General features: G+C 46.7%; 2 protein-coding genes across 4 annotated transcripts in view; one reads left to right on the top strand and one right to left on the bottom strand.

The window, feature by feature from the left end:
• Nucleotides 1-19,318, bottom strand: part of tm7sf2 (transmembrane 7 superfamily member 2) — a 558,775-nt gene that overhangs the window by 412,031 nt on the left and 127,426 nt on the right. The gene's annotated exons all lie outside the window — the stretch shown is intronic.
• The window catches only part of LOC137356052 (solute carrier family 22 member 6-A-like), a 36,318-nt gene continuing 26,987 nt past the window's right edge, over nucleotides 9,988-19,318 (top strand). The window contains exons 1-2 of one of the 3 annotated variants that reach the window (XM_068021790.1): nucleotides 9,988-10,598; nucleotides 18,889-18,992. In XM_068021790.1, the coding sequence (XP_067877891.1) occupies nucleotides 10,197-10,598; nucleotides 18,889-18,992 (506 nt within the window). In that variant the 5' untranslated portion in view covers nucleotides 9,988-10,196. The remainder of the gene's footprint in view (nucleotides 10,599-18,888; nucleotides 18,993-19,318) is intronic. The other 2 variants (XM_068021789.1, XM_068021791.1) reach the window with 2 other exon arrangements.

The raw sequence follows: 19,318 nt of genomic DNA, 5'->3' as shown, positions 1-19,318 counted from the left end.
GATAAAATTAACCCTTAATTATCCTCAGTTACCAAACTTCCACTGTAGCACTCTAATGCAAAAGCTCTATGCTCTTCCACATCTGCTAGTCTCTCACCATTGAGAAAATATTCCAATTGAGCTAATAGTACCATCGTTGTTGTGGATATCTTCTTAGTCTGCAACATCATTACAGATATGATACATATACATAATTATATGTTAACCCATTGTTACCCATTGTGTTGTTGATAGTATGTCAGAAGATATGCAGTTTTACAAGGACAGGAGTAATAAATCACATAATGTGCAAATTATTATGCTGTTGCTAAAGGTACTTACATGTTTACTCAGCCTTTTACATTATGACCACAAAGTCCAATTGCTGTATATCAGAGCATTCCAAGGTCAACTGACCTATATCCAATGGTTAGTTACTGTTAGTGCGGGAAGCTTGCACATGGGAAGATGTTTGTAACTTCCTGGCTCCAGGCCAGAAAAAAAACAATATGAAATAACTCCCGCCCACCACTCTTTCTATTTATTACTAGAGTAATTATTATTATTATCAGAGTACTATCTTCCGAGAGGGACTAAGGAATGTCAATAGAAAGAAATATGTTATCCAATTACTTTCACTATGTTAAGAGGTTAAAACCACGAACACGGAGGAGGTGGTGCCGCCCACCGGCTGTAAAGTTGGGGGCAAGCCAGCTTCTACCGACCCTGGAAGCTATATCATGATTTTGTGTGCCTCAGGCAATTAATTGCCTGAGGTTGTGGCTTCCACCCCTCTGACAGGATGACCCGCCTCTAACAGCCATTGACCAATCAGAGGATTGGCAGCTCTTCAGTCCCAGAAGCGCCACCGACAGTAGTGGCCACTGCTAGGACTGTAGCAGTCCCCGGATCAGCAGTCATCAAGGAGATCGTGGAGTGCAAGTAAAGGGGTCAGGGCTTGCCAGGGCTGATCAGCCAGGCCCTGGAGAGGGGAATGGGGGTTGAGTGTAAGGGCAGGGAGGTGGGTCTTCCAACGGGGGCAGCTCATGCCTCTTGAGGGGCCCGCCACGGGGAACAGGGTACAGATCAGGAGCAACCCCGCTAGCCCGTAGGGAGGCTGCAAGGTTTTACTGGATTACCTTCCCAAATGGTAAAGTGCCCATCTGCCACTGGTATTCAGTTGGCCTAAGGGTTTGTGGCCCCCCACCAGCTCCCCCGCTGCTGGTAAAATACCAGCGGAAACTGGTAGGATACGGGCATGGCACCCTTCTGCCTCCCACGCAATTTTGCACCCCGACCCTGCCTCCCAGCCTGCTCCTGGAGAGGGGAGGGGCATAATGTTCCCGCCCTGTGTACTAAGGTGGGGGGGGGGGGTTGGGTGAGGTTAAGCATAAAACATTGTTTTTATCATCACTTACTGCAGTGATGTGGTTTTCCCCTTCTGCCTCCTTGCCTTCATTTTTGCCACTCTCCTGAGCTGTTTCAGAGCTACATCAGCCTTGTCATTTGGAATGAGTCAACAAGCAGACTCTGGGAACCAGCTGTGAGAAGGACCACAAATACTTAAGATTACCACTTTAACAGTTAAAAATTCTTTCAGATAATTCAGCAGAACACCATAACACTGGAACTGTACTAATTGTTGATTAAACATCATCGCAATAATGAGATAGGGTGGATTGTTAGTACTAGTTCACTATACAGCAGTTCCCTTGTTTTCTCAATTCTACAAACACAAAATACTGTGGATTCTAGAAATCTGAAATAAAAACAGAAAATGCTGGAAATACCCAGCAGGTCAAGCAGCATCTGTGGACAGAGAAACAGCGTTAACGTTTCAGGTCTGTGACCTTTCATCAGAACTGAAAAAAGTTAGAAATATAATAGGATTTGAGCAAGTGAAAACGGGTGGAAGAAGAACAAAAGGAAAGGTCTGTGATAGGGTGGAGAGCAGGAGAGATTAAATGACAAAAGGTTTCATGGTGCTAGGCCAAAGGAAGTGGTACTGGCACAAGTAAAAACAAGGCTGGAACTTTAGCAGCCCTTTGGAGATTGGCTGGTAAAATAGCGGCAGTAGACGTCGGGAGGGAAACCCGCCATCTTCCTGCCTCCACGATATATTCCCAGAAGCAGGAACGACAGCGGCACTACCACCCGCCGACCAGAGGTGGGCAGCTACTTATCTCAATTAAGAGGCCGCTTTCTTCCCCCGCTGGCATTTAAACGGCATTGGGAGGACCCCCGCCAGATATATCGAGATGGCAGGTTCCGGGGGGGCGTGGGGTGCCTTACTTTATGGCCGCTCCATGATTCACGGAGAGGCCCTCTGGCAGCAATGGCCACCACCACGGGATAGTTTACCCCTCTAATCACCAGGGCCTGCCTGCCTGACCCGGCAAATTGAGAAAACCTCTTAGCTTGCCTTCGCAGGCACCTCAACATGGAGGTGCCGTCTCTTCTCTGCAACCTCAGCAGCGGCCACCCCTGTTGGTGGTGCTGTGAGCTAACACCCCTCTGATTGGCCCGGCAGCTCTGAACCTCTTAATTGGCCACTGCCGTAAAATAGACCCCTCTGGGATCCCGCCATCTGCCTGTGTAGGCTCAGGACCCGCTTTTGGTTCTGGCGGTGGGTCTACCTTTTGGGAAAATCCAGCCCGAGATGTGTCTAGAGGAACTATAAATGGCAGAATAGCTGCCACCTGAATGCAAAGTACAAGGAATGAGAGAAACGAAAGAAAAAAACCAAACCAGCAAAGAAACACAAAACAAATTGAACTCAATGGTGAGTCCCGAGGGCTGTAAAGTGCCCAGTTGACGCGCTGTTCCTTGAGCTTGTAGAGCTTAATTGGAACACTGTAGCAGGCCAAGCGGAGAAAGGTGAGAGTGGGAGGAAGGTGGAGAGATTGAATGAAAGGCGACGGAGAAGCTTGGTGTCATGCCGCAGACTGAACAGAGGTGGTCCGCAAAGTGGTCACCCAGTCTGCGTTTGGTCTCCCCATTTCTCTTCCTTCTCCCAGACTCTCCTGAAGTTGATGGCTCATTGTGGAAGTGGTTATACAGATGACAGAAGCCTCCTATAGCCTCACACAAGAAATCAATCTTCATATGTGAGCACTGACAGGAATGCTGGTCATGAGGGCATCCCACCTAGACCTGATTCGAACCTCACTTAACACCTACATTCATGAATATTCTGGCATGGATCAGGGAAGACTCCAGCACTAGGAAGGGATCAAAGTTCAGAATTTCTGGTTTGTGTGGCTTTACTGCTGTACAAGATTCTACTAACTAGACCATCAGGAGATTCCAACATCCTTTCTGATTGCACAAAAAGTCAAATAAGTAACTTTTGCCTGAAGAGTTTAACTTTGTTACTCCAATTTAATCCCAAATAGAGTCACAGATTGACATTTATATCCTGCAGAGTTCCACAGCTGAACACCTTTAAATTTTTCCTTCATATACGTCGATGTAGATCAACGAGCACAGGGGTGAGGTGTGAGGGCTGGACTCCAACGTTCTATTCCCCATAAACTTAAGGTCATCAAAAACTGTGTCTTAACTTGCATGATGTCCCATTCATCCCCTTAAACTCTGCTTGTTGACCTACAATAGTGTATATGAAAAAATGGGAACCCTACGAAAATATAGAAGATGTGAAAGTAAGGATTAAGCCGATAAAGATTTAGGAATCCTCGTACACTGTATTCTCAACATGTCCACACAATGCAGAGCAGCAATCAACAAATCTAACAGAACAATGGAATACAAGCCAGAGGGAGTCATGATCAAACTGTACAGTGTTCTGTTCTGATTGCACCCTGAGTACTGGGTTCTATTCTGGCCACCAAGACACATGGGTGATGTTCAACCACTGCGGGTAATGCAATGAACAGCCATGATGTGGTCCCTAGTATCAGAGGGGTCTGAGATATGAGGAAAAAGTAGAACAGCTTGCATTGCTTCATCGACTTTCCCACCCAGTGCACCCAGTGGGGGCTAAACTTGTCAATCTCCTTCCTTTCCAACTCACCTCTCCCACTGCTGACCCTGTGGACTCTGCCAGTGGATCAGCTCTCACCACCTTTTCCAGCTTCGGCATTGAAGGAAGTTGAGGGTACATGATGGATTCAGAACAACCCAAGACTGTCACACTTGCAGCGTATCTGGGCACATAGCGGCCGACTGTAACGCAAGCATCCACACATGACGCGGGGAGGGCACCAGACAAAAGGTGCAGGGAGAGCAAGTGCTGTAACCTGTGCTAGCAAGCTTCGTTCTTTGCCTCAGAGTCCTCCAAGATCTCTTCTAGTCCAGAATCCACTCCATGGAGCAGCAGGAGACATGGTCGTGTTTCTTCTTCTAAAAGGTACACACACAGAGCTTTTTGAACAGCAGCCAGACATGCTAAGGATCATCAAATTCTTTTATGCTGGGCTTTACAATATAAAGCCTAGATAGCACCGCTTCCCAGTCCTGCCTGTCCTCTATCTCAGAAGTTTTAGATGGTAGCAAGCGGGAGACTCAGAATAAACAGGTAGCTCTGGCTGAGTTGACAAAGGGCGGCCAGTCCTTCAGGATAAGAAAGCACCTCTGTGAATCAAATCACCCAGACTTGCTGGAAGTGTATAAGTGTATGCTTCTGCCTGGCAGCATGTCAGAATCCATAAGGAAAGAAGTCATCAACCCTCATCTACAAACAGCAGGGGGAGAGGGAAGAGATCAGAAATTGGCAGTCCATTTCACTGCATATGATTGACTGCAAAGGGCACCACCAATCAGGTGAACTTTGCTCTGGAGCTTGTGATTCACGCAAATCACATTTGTGCTGTACCAGGAAGGTCTCTGAAAGCCTCACACTATTCAGGGAAATGACTGTCTACATACAGAAGGGTAGACATCCACCTCATCAGCTTGGACTAGCAGAAGGCTTTGATAGAATATTGCACACATACATAATGGATGTACTCTACAAAATGGGGTTTGTGGAGTGTAGCACCACAGGGAGGCGGTGGCGTCGTGGTATTGTCACTGGACTAGTAACCCAGAGACCCAGGGTATTCCCCTGGGGACATGGGTTCAATTCCCATTATGGCAGAAGGTGAAATTTGCACCAGAAACGACAACGGCGAACCCAGCCCTGTCGACCCTGCAACGCCCTCCTTACTAATATCTGCAGGCTTGTGCCAAAGTTGGGAGAGCTGTCCCACAGACTAGTCAAGCAACAGCCTGACATAGTCATACTCACGGAATCATACCCTACAGCCAATGTCCCAGACATGGCCATCACCATCCCTGGTTATGTCTATCCCTCACCCACCGGCAGGACAGACCTAGAAGAGGTAGTGGCACAGTGGTATACAGTCGGGAGGGAGTTACCCTGGGCGTGCTCAACATCGACTCCAGATCCCATGAAATCTCATGGCATCAGGTCAAACATGGGCAAGGAAACTTGCTGATTATCACCTGCCGCATCGCCACTGGCCCCCGCGCCCCCCCTCAGCTGATAAATCAGTACTGCTCCATGTTGAAAACCATTTGGAGGAAGCACTGAAGGTGGCAAAAGCGCAGAATGTACTCTGGGTAGGGGACTTCAATGTCCATCACCAAGAGTGGCTCGATAGCACCACTACTGACCGAGCTGGCTGAGTTCTAAAGGACAGTTGCTAGACTGGGTCTGCAGCAGGTGGTGAGGGAACCAACAAGAGGGAAAAACATACTTGATCTCATCCTCACCAATCTGCCTGCCACAGATGCATGACAGTATTGGTAAGAGTGACCACCGCACAGTCCTTGAGAGGATACCCGCCATCGTGTTGTGTGGCACTACTACTGTGCTAAATGAGCTAGATTTTGAATAGACCTAGCAATGCAAAACTAGGTATCCATGAGGCTGTGGACCATCAGCAGCAGCAGAATTGTACTCAACCACAATCTATAACCTCATGGCCCAGCACATCCCACATTCTACCATTACCATCAAGCCAGAGATCAACCCTGGTTCAATGAAGAGTGCAGGACGGCATGCCAGGACCAGCACCAGGCATACCTCAAAATGAAGTGTCAACCTGGTGAAGCTACAACCGAGGACTACTTGCATGCCAAACAGCGTAAGCAGCATGTAACAGACAGAGCTAAGCGATCCCAAAACCAATGGATCAGATCTAAGCTCTGCAGTCATGCCACATCCAGTTGTGAATGGTGGTGGACAATTAAACAGTAACATGAGGAGGTGGCTCCACAAATATCCCCGTCCTCAATTATGGGGAGGCCAGCACATCAGTGTGAAAGATACGTCTGAAGCATTTGCAACAATCTTCAGTCAGAAGTGCTGATAGGATGATCCATCTCGGCCTCCTGATGTTCCCAAAATCACAAATGCCAGTCTTCAGCCAATTCGATTCCCTCCGTGTGATATCAAGAAATGACTGAGGCACTAGATACTGCAAAAGCTACATCATTCCGGCAATGGTACTGAAGACCTGTGCTCCAGGACTTGCCACGCCCCTAGCCAAGCTGTTCCAGTACAGCTACAACACTGGCATCTACCCAGCAATGTGGAAAATTGCCCATGTATGTCCTGTAATCAAAACGCAGAACAAATCGAAACCAGCCAATAACCGCCCCATCAGTCTACTCTCAACCATCAGTAAAGTGATGGAAGGTGTCATTGACAGTGCTATCAAGCAGCACTTGCTTAGCAATAATCTACTCAGTGACGCTCAGTTTGAGTTCCGCCTGGGCCACTCAGCTCCTGACTTCATTACAGCCTTGGCTCAAACATGGACAAAAGAGCTGAACTCCGGAGGTGAGGTGAAAGTGATTGCCCTTGACATCAAGGCAGCATTTGACCAAGTATATCTTCAAGGAGCCCTAGCAAAACTGAAGTCAATGGGAATCGGGGGGGGGGGAAACTCTCTGCTGGTTGGAATCAGACCTAGCGCAAAGGAAGATGGTTATCGTTGTTGCAGGTCAATCATCTCAGCTCCAGGACATCACTGCAGGAGTTCCTCAGGGTAGTGTCATAGGCCCAACCATCTTCAGCTGCTTCATCAATGACCTTCCTTCAATCATAAGGTCAGAAGTGGGGATGTTCGCTGATGATTGCACAATGTTCAGCACCATTCACAATTCATCAGCTACTGAAGCAGTCCATGTAGAAATGCAGCAAGACCTGGACAATTTCCAGGCTTGGGCTGATAAGTGGCAAATAACATTTGTGCCACACAAGGACCATCTCCAACAAGAGAGGTTCTAACCACCTCCCCTTGACATTCAACATCATTATGATCGCTGACTTTCCCACTATCAACGTCCTGGCGGTTACCATTGACCAGGAACTGGAGTAGCCATATAAATACCATGGCTACAAGAGCAGGTCAGAGGCTGGGAATTCTGCAGTGAGTAACTCACCTCTTGTCTCCCCAAAGTCTGTCCACCATCTACAAGGCACAAGTCAGAAGTGTGATGGAATACTCTGCACTCAAGAAGCTCGACATCATCCAGGACAAAGCAGCCCGCTTGATTGGCACCCTGTCCACAAACATTCGTTCTCTCCACCACCAATGCACAGTGGCAGCAGTGTGTACCATCTACAAGATGCACTGCAGCAATGCACCAAGGCTACTCAGGCAGCACCTTCCAAACCTGCGATCTGTACCACCTAAAAGGACATGGGCAGCAGATGCATGGGAACATCACCACCTGAAAGTTCCCCTCCAAGTCACACACCATCCTGACTTGGAACTATATCGTCATTCCTTCACTGTCACTGGGTCAAAATCCTGGAACTCCCTTCCTAATAGCACTGTGGGTGTCCTACCCTACATGGACTGCATTGTTCAAGAAGGTAGCTCACCACCACCCTTCTTAAGGGCAATTAGGGATGGGCAATAAATGCTGGCTTGGCCAGTGAGGCCCACATGCCATGAAACAAAAAAAAAAATCCACAATTGGATTCACCTGCTCTACATAAACATCAGTCGTGCAATTTTAATTAACAGGTGGGAATTGAAAAGCTTTCCAATCAGATCTGGAGTCAAGGCTGTCTTCTCTCCTCTGTGTGTTGTATCGAACCTTTTGCCATGTCCATCAGGGCATAAGAGGGGTGACGATCCCAGGCAGTGGAGCAGCTCAGGTCAAAGCCCCCCTGTACATGGACCGATGTCACTGATGGACGATGGCCTGTAGACTGATGAGCATCTGCAACCAGTTTGAACTGACCCCAGGAGCCAGGGTAAATCGCAGCAAAGGCGAGGTCACATTCTTTGCGAACTAGGCTGACCAATCCTTTGTCCCCTTCACCATCAGATCAGATTATCCAAAAGTGCTGGGAATATGGTTCACAGGGGCGGGTCTGCATCAAGAACTGGGAGGAATGAATAGCTCAGAGCAGCAGAAATTGGGAATGTGCGAATGACGTTCCCTCTTGATTGCTGCTAAGAACCTGGTCATCAGGTGTGAGGTGCTTTTGGTGTTGCTATATGTGGCACAGGTTTGGTCCGTACCCCGTTCTTGCGCAGAGACTGTCACCGTAGACATTTTCTCTTCATATTTGATCTTCTTATTTAGAGATCAAAATAGATATTGCCTTCAGAGACACAATGTACAAATCTCCAGATAAAAGAGGAAAAATGTACCAAACGTCACCCTCATCCTGATGGTCACCTTTGTGTGCGGCTGCATTAAGCTGTGCACAGACCCTTGGAATGCAAACGCCAAGGGTCATTACGTGCTAAGGTTCTATCTGACCCCGGTGTTGCAAAGGATGGGTCTGGTCATGTTGCATGAAATGCTTCATTCAGTTGGAGCATGCTGAACCACCTGTCCTTGCCCATAAGTTGACCAGGTAGTGGTCTGCACATAACATCCTTGAGGTCCTGTGGAGAAAGGAGATGGTGGATCCTGTCAAATGGTTCCCCAAGTAGACTGTCAAAGTCATTTGGCAGAATATCTCACCAGAACTTTCAAATAAGCATCAAGATGTAGCTTAGCTGGTGGTGAAAAGGGCCCTCCCCATGAGGTCCTTCAAGCACACCTGGTATCTCAGCACGACCGAATGTTGTCCTTGAGGTGGCTATGGTGAGGAGGAGATCATTACCCACCTTCTTCTGGAATGTGCATTTTCAAAGAATGTTTGGACAGAGATCCAGTGTTTTTTGTCAAGGTTCATCCTGAGCAGCTCCGTAAGATGGACACTATGCTCTGTGGACCGTTTCCAGAAATGTACAGTAGGCAAACATCAACTGCTGCTGGAAGCCCATCAGCTTGATGAAAGACGCTCTGTCCACCTGAAATTTGCTGGTCTTCCAGTGCAAGGGGTTGTTCACAACTGAGTGTTGCAGACTGGCACATGCCAAGGTGCCAGGACTACGTGCTGAGGGATGCATGGAAGTTTAGAGTTAAAGATTTATTGGGAAAGGCCACATCTAGGACTCTCCAGCCATGGTATACCGAGGGTCTTGGAAACAGTGTAAAACTCCTTGGGCTGTATGTTTAATAACGTAATGTAAATGTAGATGCCATCTGCATTGTACGCGGAGTGAAGCACCCGAGAGCGCCCTGTACTGCACTTAACCAAATTAACCTGTATTGCACTATCTGAGTTGCCGCACTTGAACTGTACTGTACCTTTACAAAATTTATGAATAAAGTATATTTTAAGAAAGATAAACTGGACAGGCTTGAGGTATTTAGCTGGAAAAGAGGTGATCTTTACTGCTACGCAAGACAAGTAAATGGTACTGAAAAGGTTAATCTAGAATACTGCTTCAAATTAAACAGGGGCATCAGACAAAAGGCCACAGGTTCAAACTTGTGAAAGGTAACTTATGGACTGAATCAAATCACGCAGAATGGATTTCTAGTTAGAATGGTGGAGGTGATAACACAGTAATCATTTAAGAAACAATTAGTTACAACAGTGGGAGGAAACCTAAGGCTGTTCTGGATGGATAAATTAGATGGGTCAGCGAGTCTTCTTTATCCATAAGTATCTTGTGATCTTCCTGAATGCTAGTTACAAGTATACCTTTGACCAGTAACTCCCTCAAAGGTTTGCACTTAAGAGTAAAAAGGTAATTCTGTTATCATCAGATGAAGCATTACTTAATCTAGTCTCTACTGTTGAGTATAGACGAAGATACACAGTAAGTGAGCGACCTCAGTCATTAAAGCCTCTCTGCAATTAACAATCTCTCTGTCTGTAGTGCCCAGCCATGGGCTTTGCTGATATCCTGGAGATTGTTGGAAGTGTGGGAAAATTCCAAATCATCCAAGTTCTTTTGTTAATATTCCCAGTTTTCTTTGTGTGTTCCCAAAACCTTCTTCAGAACTTTGTAGCTGCTGAACCTGATCATCACTGTAGAATTCATCTGGAAGCGAATGACTCGAAGTACATTAATGTTACAGACAAGCTGCAGACAGAGGAGCTTCTCCGGGTTTTCATCCCTCTGGACCAGAATCAGCAGCCAGAGCAATGCCGTATGTATTCCTTACCTCAGTGGCACCTTCTGGATCTCAACAAGGCGCAGGGAAACAGGACTAAATACGACACACAGATGTGCACTGATGGGTGGACCTTTGACCACTCCAAGTTTAAAGCAACAATAGTTAGTGAGGTACGCCTGACAATGTCTATTTGTCTAAGGTTTCAATAACATTGTGTTTAATGTAGAACTGAAGGGAGGTCTATAAATGGAATGTGTATACACTGGGATAACCTCACATCCATGAGGAGTTTTCAGTTCGAACATGCAGGAATGAGAGTGAAAATGGAAAAATGACAAGCTGATAAAGGAGAAATGCTCTGCTAGGTTGAGGTAGAGGCACTATGTTGGGGAAGCTTTACTCTACATGCCTCGGTGTGACTGTTTTAAGAACCTAACTGGTTCACTTATATTCTATAGGAAGGGAAACCTGCCGACCTTACTTGGACTGGTCTATATGTGACTCCAGTCCCACACCAATGTGGTTAACTCTGAACTCGCCGTACAAGCCGTTCAGTTATATCAAACTACCAGAAAGAATGTGAACTGAAGTACTTTGAGAGAAAGGCCCATTACCACTCAGGCCAACTAGTGACGGGCAAAAGAATTCCAGCCTTACCAACAACCTTTACATGCAGACAATAAATTTAAAAGAAGTAGGCGACTGATGTTATGGCAGTTTTCTATGATTATTGCCATGCAGGTCTGGATGGTGACACTGCCAATCAGAATGTGTTGCCAATTAGAATCAGTTGCTCCAGCAAGATTTTCTTCATAAATGTGGATGTGTGGATGCTGCACCTCTTGTGCAGGCTAACCTGTGTTCAGAACAACACAGGGTTGCCAAACATATCAGATTTGGAGATTCCCACCAAGAAACACTGTCTTTGGGACAAATGTTTCTTCAAATAATTCCAAACAAAGATGGAAAAAAGATAATTTTGAGGGGATGGGAATGGAATGAGGAAAGCTAAACTGAAAGAACAACAATGCAAAATATTTATAATGGTTATCAATAGAGTTCAGGAGAAATACATTCCTCCAAAAAAACAATTACAAATTAGCCAATAATGAAACACAATGGATGAATAAAAAGAAACAGGTAATATTGAAAATAAAGAGAAATTGATATACTAAATGCACAGACAATAAAGCAGAGAATGACAAAAGAGGGAAGAGCCAATTAGGCCCGATATCGGGCATGGGGTTTGCAATGCACAACGACCTCACGCCCCAAGCCCCATCCCACTGACACAGCAGCCACGCAGACTTTGTGCTGCCTGCTTATCTACATGATTGTAGTGGGCAGTCCAGAATGGAACGAGCTGCTGACTGGCTGCACACTCAGCAGCGAACTCAGGTACGTGAATGGCGAGCAAGACCCAAAGCTAGCCTGCACCTCTCAAAGGCAGCCTGCCCTCCTAGCACTCATGCTACAGGAGCTGCTTGAACCATCTCACGATGACTTTGCTAGACAACAGTAAATGGACTGAGAGAGGGGGCTCCCAGGTTTTCAGATGCAGCATTGGAAGCCTTAGTGACGGAGGTCAAAAAAAGGAGAGATGCCATGTTTCCAAAGGGAGCTAGAAGGCCCTGAAGGCACATCCTGCAAAGGAATGGGAACAGGTGGTCAGGGAGGACAAATCCCAGAGTCTGACCCCGAGGACCTAGATGCAGTGCCAGAAAAAGTTCAATGACCTCACATGGGTGGTCAAGGTCAGTGATTGAATCTTCATATGACGTCCCCTACCCAATGCACCACCAACCTCTCAACACTGCTCAATGCGCCACAGCCCTATCACTTACCCATCAGCAGTCAGGACATATGCCTCACACTCATATGCTCCGTCTCACCCTCGCACCCATATTGCGCAGCCTCCACACACCTCCAGCTATTCAGCTATGGCAGGCACAACATCCAAACGCATTACAACACACTCAATGACACGCTTCATCCCTCTTGCAAGGCAAGGCTGCACATAACCACTGAAAGCAGCAGAGAACTAGCGGGGGGATGAAAGCTTGCGTCTCTTGATTCATTTGGGAGATGGTGCTCAGCATCATGGGGCTGGCTGTGACTAAGGCTATTGTTCTCAGGGTAATGATATGTTCCTGCCTTATGCCCCTTGTCAAATCCCACTTCACCTGCACCCTGTTACCTGCCATGACGTGCAAGCTGCAGATCATGTGTCAATGGACCTCTTACTTTCCAACCAGCCCTCACCCCTACCCTCCCTTTCTGCATTTGCTGTCAGATAACCAAGATTTGAAACCTGGCCGGTCAATGCAGACTTAAATGGAGGGCGAGAGCAACACCAGACCGCTGGAAAAACCATCCCTTGATCTGACAATCATAGCCACCAGCGCAGAAAAAGGCACCACGTATACCTTAGAGAGTAGTATAGAGGGTAGTTTAGTACATGGTGAGTTATATGGGTACGGAGTGGGCTGCAGCATGGCTCAGTTTGTGTGCCAGCTCACCAAAGGGCATGGATACAAGCGCATTTGCTGCAAAATGATGAGGACTTCAATGGGACACTGGCAGGTCTGCCATAGAGCCTGTTGTCGCTATCAAGCAGAATGGAGGAGTCTGGCTCCAACTTGGCACAGGGCTTTGCGCAAAACTGCCAATACAGCACAGGCAGAAGCCACCCAATGTCTCAGTGCTGCAGTGGATGCTTTTTTTAAATTATTCATTCATGGGATGTGGGCATCGCTGGCTAGTCCAGCATTTATGGCCCATCCCTAATTGCCCTTGAAAAGGTGGTGGTGAGCTGCCTTCTTGAACTGCTGCAGTCCATGTGAGGTTGGTACACCTACAGTGCTGTTAGGAAGGGAGTTCCAGGATTTTGACCCAGTGACAGTGAAGGAACGGTGATATAGTTCCAAGTCAGGATGGTGTGTGACTTGGAGAGAAACTTGCAGGTGGTGGTGTTCCCATGCATTTGCTGCTCTTGTCCTTCTAGTTGGTAGAGGTCGTGGGTGCGGAAGGTACTGTCGAAGGAGCCTTGGTGCGTTGCTGCAGTGCATCTTCTAGATGGTACACACCGCTGCCAATGTGCGTGGGTGGTGGAGGGAGTGAATGTTTGTGGACAGGGTGCCAATCAAGCAGGTTGCTTTGTCCTAGATGATGTCGAGCTTCTTGAGTGTTGTTGGAGCTGCACCCATCCAGACAAGTGGAGAGTATTCCATCACACTCCTGACTTGTGCCTTGTAGATGATGGACAGGCTTTGGGGAGTCCGGAGGTGCATTACCCGCCGCAGGATTCCTAGCCTCTGTAGTCACGGTATTTATATGGTTACTCCAGTTCAGTTTCTGGTCAATGGTAGCCCCTAGGAGGTCAAGGGGAGATGGTTAGATTCTCCCTTGTTGGAGATGGTCATTGCCTGGCACTTGTGTGGCGCGAATGATACTTGCCACTTAACAGCCCAAGCCTAGATATTGTCCAGGTCTTACTGCATTTCTACATGACTGCTTCAGTATCTGAGGTCGCCAATGGTGCTGAACATTGTGCAAGCATAGCAAACATCCTCACTTCTGATGTTATGATTGAAGGAAGGTCATTGATGAAGCAGCTGAAGATGGTTGGGCCTAGAACACTACCCTGAGGAACTACTGCAGTGATGTCCTGGAGCTGAGATGATTGACTGCCAACAACCACAACTATCTTCCTTTGCACTTGTTATGATTCCAACCAGCAGAGTTTTCCCCCAATCCCATTAACTTCAGTTTTGCTAGGGCTCCTTGATGCCATACTCAGTCAAATGCTGCTTGAAGCTAAGGGCAGTCACTCTCACCTCACCACTTGAGTTCATCTCTTTTATAGTCATAGAGTCATACAGCACAGAGAAAGGCCCTTCGGCCCATTGTGTCTGTGCCAGACATCCAACACCCAACTATTCTAATCCCATACTCCTGCTCTTGGCCCGTAGCCTTGTATGCTATGGCGTTTCAAGTGCTCATCTAAATACTTCTTAAATGTTGTGAGGGCTCCTGCCTCTACCACCCCTTCAGGCAGTGCTGGATGAAAACATTTTTCCTCAAGTCCCCTCTAAACCTCCTACCCCTTACCCTAAATCTCTGCCCCCTGGTTATTGACCCCTCTGCTAAGGGAAAAAGTTTCATCCTATCTAACCTATCAATGCCCCTCATAATCTTGTACACCTCAATCATGTCCCCCCTCAGCCTTCTCTGCTCCAAGGAAAACAACCCCAGCCTTTTCAGCCCATCTTCATACCTGAAATGCTCCAGCCCAGGCAACATCCTGGTGAATCTCCTCTGCACCCTCTCCAGTGTAATCACATTCTTCCTATAGTGTGATGACCAGAACTGTACACAGTACTCCAGCTGTGGCCTAACTAGCATTTTATACAGCTCCAACATAACCTCCCTGCTCCTATATTCTATGCCTCGGCTAATAAAGGCAAGTATCTCATATGCCTTCCTAACCACATTATCAACCTGTGCTGCTGCCTTCAGTGGTCTATTGACACTTACACCAAGGTCCCTCTGACCTTCTGTACTTCCTAGGATCCTACCATCCACTGTATATTCCCTTGCCTATATTTCCTCCCAAAATTCATTACCTCACACTTTTCAAAATTAAATTCCATTTGCCACTGGTCCACCCATCTTACCAGCACATCAATATCGCCTTGTAATTTATGGATTTCCTCCTCACTATTTACAACACCACCAATTTTCATGTCATCTGCAAACTTACCGATCATACCTCCTATTGTCTTTGGCCTCCTTGTCTCGGGAGACAATGGGTAAGCGCCTGGAGGTGGTCAGTGGTTTGTGAAGCAGCACCTGGAGTGGCGAGAAAGGCCAATTCTAGAGTGACAGATTCTTCCACAGGTGCTGCAGATAAAATTGGTTGTTGGGGTTGTTCCACAGTTGGCTCTCTCCTTGCGCTTCTGTCTTTTTTCCTGCCATCTGCTAAGTCTCTTTGACTCGCCATGCTTTAGCCCCGCCTTTATGGTTGCCCGACAGCTCTGGCAATCACTGGCAACTGACAATCATTAATGTACAGTACAAACAGCAACAGTCCCAGCACCGATCCCTAAGGTACACCACTGGTCACAGGCTTCCAATCGCAAAAACAGCCCTCGACCATTACCCTCTGCCTCCTGCCACTAAGCCAATTTTGGATCCAATTTGCCAAATTGCCCTGGATCCCATGGGCTCTTACCTTCTTAACCAATCTCCCATGCAGGACCTTATCAAAAGCCTTACCGAAGTCCATGTATACTACATCTACTGCTTTATCCTCATGGACACATCTAGTCACCTCCTCGGAAAATTCAATCAAGTTAGTTAGACACAATCTCCCCCTGATAAAGCCATGCTGACTATCCCTGATTAATCCCTGCCTCTCCAAGTGGAGATTAATCCTGTCCCTCAGAATTCTTTCCAATAGTTTCCCTGTCACTGCTGTTAGACTCACTGGCCTGTAATTACCTGTTTAATCCTGCTACCCTTCTTGAATAATGGTACCACATTCTCTGTCCTCCAGTCCTCTGGTACCTCTCCTGTGGCCAGAGAGGATTTGAAAATTTGTGTCAAAGCCCCTGTTATCTCCTCCCTTGCCTCACTTAACAGCCTTGGAGACATCTCATCTGGGCCTGAGGATTTATTCACTTTTCAGACTGCTGAAACAGCTAATGCTGCCTCCATTTCAATGCTAATATGTTCAAGTATATCACAATCCCCCTCCCTGATCTCTACACCTACATCGTCCTTCTCCATAGTGAACACCAATGAAAAGTAATCATTTAAAACCTCACCTATGTACTCCGGCTCCACACAAAGATTGCCACATTGGTCCCTAATGAGCCCCACTCTTTCCCTGGTTAACCTCTTACCCTTAATATACTTATAAAACACCTTAGAATTTTTCTTTATCTTGCCCGCCAGTGTTTTTTCTTGTCCCCTCTTCGCTCTCCTAATTACTTTTTTAAGTACCACCCTACACTTTCTATACTCCTCCAGTGCCTCTGCTGTTTTCAGCACTTGGGATCTGCTGTAAGCCTCCTTTTTTTCCTGATCCAATCCTCCAAATCCCTTGACATCCAGGGTTCCCTGGACCTGTTAGTCCTACCCTTCACTTTAACGGGTATATGTTGGCTCTGAACTCTCACAATTTCCTCTTTGAATGACTCCCACTGATGTGATGTAGACTATCCTGCAAGTAGCTGCTCCCAGTCCACTTTAGCCAGATTCTGTTTTATCATGTTGAACTCGGCCTTCCTCCAATTCAGTACCTTTACTTCTGGTCCAACTTTGTCCTTTTCAATAACTACCTTAAATCTTACAGAGTTATGGTCACTATCTCTGAAATGCTCCCCCACTGACACTTCTACCAATTGACCGGCTTCATTCCCTAGGATTAGGTCCACCACTGCCCCTTCTCTTGTAGGACTTTCTACACAGTGATTCAAAAAGCTCTCCTGTATGTATCTTAAGAATTCCGCCCCCTTTAAGCCTTTTGCACTAAGACTATCCCAGTTAATATTGGGGAAGTTAAAATCCCCTACAATTATTACCCTATTATTTCTACACCTCTCTGAGATTTTACTACATATCTGCTCCTCTATCTCTTCCTGACTGTTTGGCAGCCTGTAGTACACACCCAGCCTCGTGCTTGCCCCCTTTTTGTTTTTAAGTTCTACCCAAAAGGCCTCACTTGAGGAACCTTCTAAGATATCATCCCTCCTTACTGCAGTAATTGACTCTTTGATCAACAGTGCAATGCCACCTCCTCTTTTATCCCCTCCCCTGTCGCGCCTGAAGATTCTATGCCCTGGAATATTGAGCTGCCAGTCCTGTCCCTCCCTCAACCATGTCTCTGTGATAGCAATAATATCATATTCCCATGTGCTAATCAACGCCCTCAATTTATCTGCCTTACTAGTAAGACTCCTTGCATTGAAATAGATGCAATCCACCCTTGCATTTTTCACTTGTGCCTTACCAGGTCTATATTTGCTCTGCCTTCCAGACAGACTCACTTTCTGTACTATATTACCCCCTACTGTACCTCTGTATCCCATCCCCCTGCCAAATCAGTTTAAACCCACCCCCCCACCCCCGCCCCCGGCAACAGCACTAGCAAACCTCCCACCAAGGATGCTTGTCCCATTCCAGTTCAGGTGCAACCCGTCCAACTTGTACAGGTCCCACCTTTGCCAGAAACAGACCCAGTGATCCAGGAAACTAAAGCCCTCCCTCCTGCCCCATCTCCTCAGCCACGCATTCATCTGCTCTATCCTCCTATTTCTAAACACACTAGCACGTGGCACCGGGAGTAATCCAGAGACTACAACCTTAGAGGTCCTGCTTTTTAATCCGCTACCTAGCTCCCTAAATTCTTGTTGCAGGACCGCATCCCTTTTTTTTACCTATGTCATTGGTACCAACGTGAACCACGAGCACTGGCTGCTCACCGTCCCCCTTCAGAATGTCCTGCAACCGCTTTGTGACATCCTTGACCCTAGCACCAGGGAGGCAACATACCATCCTGGAGTCACGTTTGTGGCCACAGAAACGCCTCTCTGTACCCCTTACGATAGAATCCCCTATCACTATAGCTCTTCCACTCCTTTTTCCCCCCTGCCGTGCAGCAGAGCCATCCTTGGTGCCACGGACCTGGCTGTTGATGCTTTCTCCTGGAAGGCCATCCCCCCAACAGTATTCAAAGCGGTATATCTGTTTGAGAGGGGGATGGCCACAGGGGACTCCTGTACTACCTGCCTGTGCCTACTACTCCGCCTGGTGGTCACCCATCCATTTTCTGCCTGTGCTGCCATTACCTGCAGTAAACCTGCAGTAAACCTCTCTAAACGTGCTATCCACGATGTCCTCAGCATTGCGGATGCTCCACAGTGAATCCACCTGCAGCTCTAGCTCCATAATGCGGGTAGTCAGTATCTGCAGACAGATACACTTCCTGCACACATGGTTGTCAGTGACACTGGAAGCATCCCCGATTTCCCACATAGAGCAGGGGGAGCATACTACGGGTGCGAGCTCTCCTGCCATGACTTACCTTTAGTTAGTTACTCCCTTTAAAAAATACTAATTACACTAGGGGCCTTGTTCTACTCCAAACACTAGCCAGTACAATCTAAAGTCCTTAATAAATTACACTAATTTAAAATAAATAAAAATAAAGAAAGAAATAAAACATCCTTTAGTACTACTTACCTTAACACTTGAGTTTTTTAAAAAAACTTTCCCTTTTTTAAGCAATTTAAATGCACTAACAGCTGTTACTTACTCAACCAATCACCTTGCAGAATTCCCATGATAGAATTCGCAAGATGCAATTTCAGGATCCAGATGTTTGTAGATCATCCCAGTTTGTATAATGTTGTTAAATCCTCAATAACTATCAATTCCACATTCTTGTTTTGACAGTGGGACCTTGTGTGCAGCCAGAAGTCTCTGAAACGAATGGCACAGTCTATCTACATGGCTGGCTTAATGATAGGAGCCATAATACTGGGCAGGCTTTCTGACAAGTAAGAAAAGCAGGATGGATAATACAAAGGGCTTTTCTTTTGAGGTTGAATCCAACTGGTTATCTAGAACTTGAAGTGTTAGACCAACCTGATGCGAAGTGAAAAATGTACCAGCTAAACTCGATAAAATCACTGCTTAAATTGGTAATAACTGTGGGCCCTATTTACAACTGTAAAGGCAGAATAGAGCTTTGGGTGGCAAATGCAAGTATTATGAATTTGGGTCTTCCATAGGCCTCTTCTTGGGTTCTGTGTTATCAGTTGGTCCTGTAAGTGAACTGATCATCTTACCTACTTCCTCTTATTGCTCTATACATGTAACGGGG

Source organism: Heterodontus francisci, chromosome 44 (genome assembly GCF_036365525.1).
Source record: "Heterodontus francisci isolate sHetFra1 chromosome 44, sHetFra1.hap1, whole genome shotgun sequence".
Taxonomy (NCBI): Eukaryota; Metazoa; Chordata; class Chondrichthyes; order Heterodontiformes; family Heterodontidae; genus Heterodontus; species Heterodontus francisci.
This window is presented reverse-complemented; position numbering and strand designations above follow the sequence as displayed.